The 5,488-nt window shown below is 39.7% G+C and overlaps 1 protein-coding gene across 1 annotated transcript; it reads right to left on the bottom strand.

Moving 5' to 3' along the window:
* Positions 1-450: 450 nt before the first annotated feature.
* Positions 451-1,698, bottom strand: LOC118755811 (putative nuclease HARBI1). The gene is made up of 4 exons (XM_036490626.1): positions 1,471-1,698; positions 1,098-1,412; positions 889-1,033; positions 451-815 (listed from the first exon to the last, which is right to left on the bottom strand). Exons 1-4 carry the CDS (start codon positions 1,696-1,698, stop codon positions 451-453), a joined length of 1,053 nt encoding a protein of 350 aa, XP_036346519.1.
* Between the last annotated feature and the right edge of the window lie 3,790 nt (positions 1,699-5,488).

The following is a 5,488-nucleotide window of genomic DNA, read 5'->3' as shown; positions in this document are numbered from 1 at the left end:
CGAGTTATTTGAAGTTGTGTTGATTTTCATATGAATTCAATGTTTAAAAATTTAGTTGATAGAGAGGTATACGGTCTTACTGCATGTAAGATATACCACATATATTTCTTATATACAATAAGTAATGAAATTTCATTTTGTTAATTCATGTTTTAATTTTGTGATGCGCCTGTAACTTGAACGTGCTTTTACGTGGTGTTTTAATCCACGCCATATCATATTATAGAAACTGATCTGTGATTACATACTGCGATCTGTCTTTTGATGGACCCTATATTCAATGAATATTTACATATATAATACTAGACTTTAAAAAAATGTACTCAAATTAAAGACAAAATAAGACTGAAGTTATTGATACAAGAGTTTTTATTTACATAAAAATGTTTAGTAAAATGCCAAAATAATTTTATTGTATTCCTTCTGAATTTTTATTTATCAACGTTTTATTCATGTAAAATAATTTGCAATTAGCCGGTCTTGGACGCGTTTTGCTGTTGAAGATTCTTGATTTACATTACTGCTATGTGTCCTTGGCTCTAGGAACTCAGTCTCGGGATCGTATGTTTGGTCACCCAATCGCAAGTTATGCAACACTGTGCATGCATTTACTACTTTTCCAGTAAATCCAGGATCATACAAAAGAGTCCTTTGCTGAGATAAGCATCGCCAAGTTCCTTTGAGAACGCCAAAAAGTCTCTCGACTGGGTTTCGAGTTTTGCATAATGCCTCATTGTAGCGGAATTTAGGACTCCCTTCTGGTTGGTTTGGTAGAGGAGTCATCAACCACGGCTCCAAAGGATATCCTGAATCACCTGCAAATATATATTCGAAATTTTCAATTAAATTGATTTTAATAAATAAGTTTCAGTGGATTTAAAAAGTTACCAATCAAAAACCTGTTATGGTTTCCATTTTCAAAACTTCGCTGCATAACTCTCCGGACTGCAGAGGAGCTCCAAATAACTGAATCGTGTCGCGCTCCTGGGTATTTAGCATTGACAGCCAAAATCTTTAGATTTGGATCACATATCTATATTTGTATAAAATAAAATTAATTCTCAGTAGTTTAACCCTTGAGCAAATTTTACTCTTACTATTTGCACGTTGATAGAATGGTATCCATTGTGGTTGACATACGCTTCTTCATGATGTTTTGGGCTCATGATTGACACATGAGTGCAATCGATAGCCCCAATAGTACCTCCTACAAATGGTGCGGATGCTGAGGCGAAAATTTCTTTTGCAGCTTGCCGCTCTATTTGGGTCATTGGAAACCTAACCTTATTTATTGCATCCGTTACGCGATGTATACAGCGACTTACGGACGACTGGCTCATGGATATCCCCCATTGCTCTCCGACGGGACGTTGATAACAGCCAGTTGCGAAGAATCGCAAGGCAGTTAGAACCTTTAAGACTTACAAAAGCATTTAAAATTGAAAAATACTTGTAAATTACATTATTTACCTGTTTCTCTGTCGTTATCGCAGTTATTCTTCGACCCCTTAATTCGCTATCAAGCTGGGAGACAATATCTTCAACCAAGTCTGGGGTTAATCGGTAAAGGTTACGAAACTCAGTTGCAGTCAAGTGGAAAGGGTTGTCCACTTCCCGAAGCAAATGTCTATCCACTGATGAAGGGCTTATTATCTCCTCATCTTGGGATAAAGCGTATGCCAAATACTCAAATGCCATTTTTAACAAAAAGTTTTTCTTTTATATATTACTTAAGTAAATTCGCGATCTATATTATTTTATTTTAACACAAATGAAATATCAAATTTTCTTTTGTCGATGCCGCTAACAACTTCAAAATATTCGTCGTTTACTTAACGAGTAATCGAGTAGTTAACGACAACAGCTGATCAAGCGATAGCGAATATCGTTAAAATATGTTTAGCGAATTGTCAAATCGTTAAAATCGTCGTTAAGTTTTCTTAACTATTCGATAATCGTTAAAATATAATGGCGAATTCCACTACTGAAGTCTGCATTGTCACAAATAGCATTTATGTTGTTTTTGTTTACGTTTTGAGGGTATCTTCGCAAGCTACCGTGTGTGAAGTTAAACACCGCGCTCACGTGAGGTTTGTAGTATGGATTTTGAGGGGGTAGCTTACAGGGTATCAGGGGTAGTGCGGCTACCACTTCTAGGGCGTAGGCTCTGACTGTAGACGTGCCACATTTAGTCATAGCAAAAACAAAGCTGGGGGTTTTAGTTGACAATTGACGTCGGACGATAGACATTTCGGCAAACACTCCCACAATGACCTCGCCAAGGCAACACCCGAACACACCAAAACACATACTCGTAGATACGTTTACAAAACAAAAATAAAGAATCGAAGTTTGATAGGTTTACATGTATATGCATACACTGTCACAGGAATAAATTGCGAAACAAATCTAAAACTAGCATCTGAAGTCTCATTTTATTTTATTATATCTTTTTTTTCTAATTTTTATATTACATTCCATTTTATATTGAATTCCACGTATTTCTGTTATTCTAAGATTTGTATTATATATTAATATAATCTTTTATTCACTTTATAAAGTTAACCTTTACGTTGAAGTTTTTGAATTTCTGTTGATGTCTTTTTTTGCGATTTTTTTTGTATGTTTTTATAATTTTCTTATTTAGTTTGTTTTATTTTTATATTTTTTTTTTGGAATTTTTTGTGAATTGAATTTTGAATTACTTTTCTTTCTCCTTATAACTACATACATATACCGCGAGTGATTGAATTTTTGAAACTGCGGAATCTTGAACGAAAGCTTGAGAGAGTGAACTTTGGCAGTTATTGTCTTAGGGTGAATGGAGGAAGCTGAAGGTGAGCGTGAAGAGAGAATAGTAAGTGGTCTGGGTCTGCTTAATTCGAACCGTAGGGTTACCCGTAGTGGTTCTATGGCACTAGAAAACCAAGTGGTTGGGCCGCTCTTCACTCAGATTGACACCGGTATTGTACACCCAGTGGACTTCGTGCCCACTGACTACCTCAACAGGTGCGCAGCAAGGGTATTTGGGAATATTGGCCAAGACGCGTTACGCCAGCCGACGATTAGGTTCATCAACCAGGTTGAGATAAACACTTCTCATCACAGTTTAAGCTTCACACGCAAGCTCGCGGAATTATTGCAAATGTCCGACGGGGATGAGGAGAGAACGCCGCCAAGCGACACGGGAGCTGCCGGTTCCAAAGCGCAGGGTGGTGGACCAAGTTCATATGGAGTTAATATCGAGCAGCTGAGCCGACTTATGGCTATGATGGCGCATCACAGCGACATGTTCGCAGAATGCGTTAACGTGGTCCATCATATGCGCGACAATGTAGCGAGCCTCAACAACCGTGTGGCTGCGGTAGAAACTTCAGCCCAAGGAGCAACCCGCCGACCAACAATGGCATCTACTCCAGATGCACCGAATAGGCGTGATGAAGAAGGCGGTGCCCTGGGGGAGGTTATTCAGGTTCGCGGAATGAAGCTAAACGTTGGAAGAAAGAAGACCTTGAAAAATGGTACGTTAAATTCGACGGGTCAGGCAAGGGAATTACGGTAGAGAGTTTTCTATTCCACCTCGAAAAACTAAGGGAACAATATGACATTTCTTTCTTTCAATTGTTTACTGATTTCCACTGTCTGGTCTCCGGTACCGCCCTGAAGTGGTACTGGCAACTTCTTGAGGACAACGCAGAAGATCCTAACTTCGGCTACTTCGAGTTGAAAGCCGAGTTGTTAAGCCATTTCAGGACGGCGGAGTCAGACTACGAAATTATCAGGGAGATAATGGAAAGAAAGCAAATACCACAAGAAAGCTTTGACGATTTTTACGGGGATGTACATAACCTGACCTTCCGACTCAGGAAGAAGATTCCTGAAAAGGTACTGGTTGGCATAATCAGGGGTAACCTGAGGTCATATATAGCCAATCTAACATTTGCATCTAAGATCGAGACTTTAGCCGAATTGAAGAGTGAGTGTAGAAGAGCTGAAAAGCTAATAAAAGAGAATAAGAATAGGTCAAAAGTAGTAAACGAACTTGAATTTACTGAATTCCTACCCGTTGAAAAGATAGAAGAAATAGGCAAGACCCCGCGAAATAGGTCTCAACAAGCCACTCCCGCCAACCAAAATGTGTCCTCGTCCAGTCATCCCAATGTCCCAAAGTCCACTATTAGTTCGTTTTGTACGTCCCCATTCCATTTAATGTTATGTTTCTCCTGTGGCATGCCTGTTGATCACTTTACCAAGAACCCTTCGGAAGCTCTAAAAGAAAATAAATGTAAGTCTGCGTTTCACAATATGATTTGTTTTTCATGTGGAAGTGATGCGTCTTTTTGTGTATTTAAACCAGATAAGGGAAACCTGAGGCTGGCGGAGATTACCGGCGAATCTCGCCAGGAACAGAGGGACCCGGAAAATCCACAATAAAAATTTTAAAAAGAGAAAAGTCAGCAATAATAGGAGGGAATTGTTTGGGAAAAAAATTAATGGAGCAGCCACAAAATACGATACTAAAGGTTTACATCAGAGGAAAGTTGAATACGAGGAAGCAAGAAGAAGGATATTTTGTGAGGAGTTGATTAATAGAAAAAAGAGCAGGAACTTTAGGAAAATTCAAGAAATGAGGGAAAAGAGGAAAACACTTAGAAGAATTCATAGCAAAATTATATCAACAATAGTAACGCTAAAAGGGGACAACAGGTTTTATGCGAAGACTGAGATAGGGGGAAAAGAAGTGCTTGTGCTTCTAGATTCAGGGGCAGGCGCAAGTTGTACGGGAAAAGATGCAGATGTCCTTCTCCGAGGCAAGGAAAACCTGATTATGCCAATCAGAGGACAGAACATACGGACGGCGAACGGGGGAGAAACGGCTGTGATAGGCGTCATCACGCTACCGGTCCAATGGGACAATATGACAAAAGACCTGGAGTTTTTAATTGTGCCCGGTCTACAACAGGAAGTTTACTTCGGAGTCGATTTTTGGCAAGCGTTTGGCCTAAAGGTTGTTAGTAGGGGATTAAGTGCAAACAGTGCCGTCGTGTCAGAGCTCGTACCCGCCGAAGATGACCTTTCGTTTGATGCATTACAACACACTCTCACAGCGGATCAAGCAATGGCATTGGAACGAGTCAAGGTTCAGTTCCCATCTTTTGCCATTTTGGGGTTAAGGAAAACAGATATGGAAGAACATATAATAGAAGTAACCGATGAAAATCTACTTGTAAAACAGAGGTTTTATCCCATATCTCCTGCCATACAGAAATTAATATACAGCGAGCTGGACAGGATGTTAGAGATGGGCGTAATAGAAGAAAGCAACTCCAGTTGGAGCTCTCCAGTGTCCTTAGTCGTCAAAGGTACAAAGAATAGGTTGTGTTTAGATGCGAGGAAAGTAAATGAGCGGACGATAAAGGACGCGTACCCTCTGGTACACATCGATAGCATTTGGAGCCGCCTGCAAAATACTCGATACATATCAGCC

This window comes from Rhagoletis pomonella, unplaced genomic scaffold (genome assembly GCF_013731165.1).
Source record: "Rhagoletis pomonella isolate Grant_MI unplaced genomic scaffold, Rhpom_1.0 Rhpom_scaffold_00002, whole genome shotgun sequence".
Taxonomy (NCBI): Eukaryota; Metazoa; Arthropoda; class Insecta; order Diptera; family Tephritidae; genus Rhagoletis; species Rhagoletis pomonella.
Note: the sequence above shows the minus strand (reverse complement) of the source record. Positions and strands in the feature narration are given on the sequence as shown.

Coding starts and splice junctions, on each gene's coding strand:
- LOC118755811 (XM_036490626.1), bottom strand. CDS start 1,698: ATGGCATTTGAGTATTTGGCATACGCTTTATCCCAAGATGAGGAGATA. Junction 1,413..1,470: donor CGATAACGACAGAGAAACAG/GTAAATAATGTA, acceptor TAAGTCTTAAAG/GTTCTAACTGCCTTGCGATT. Junction 1,034..1,097: donor ATTCTATCAACGTGCAAATA/GTAAGAGTAAAA, acceptor ATACAAATATAG/ATATGTGATCCAAATCTAAA.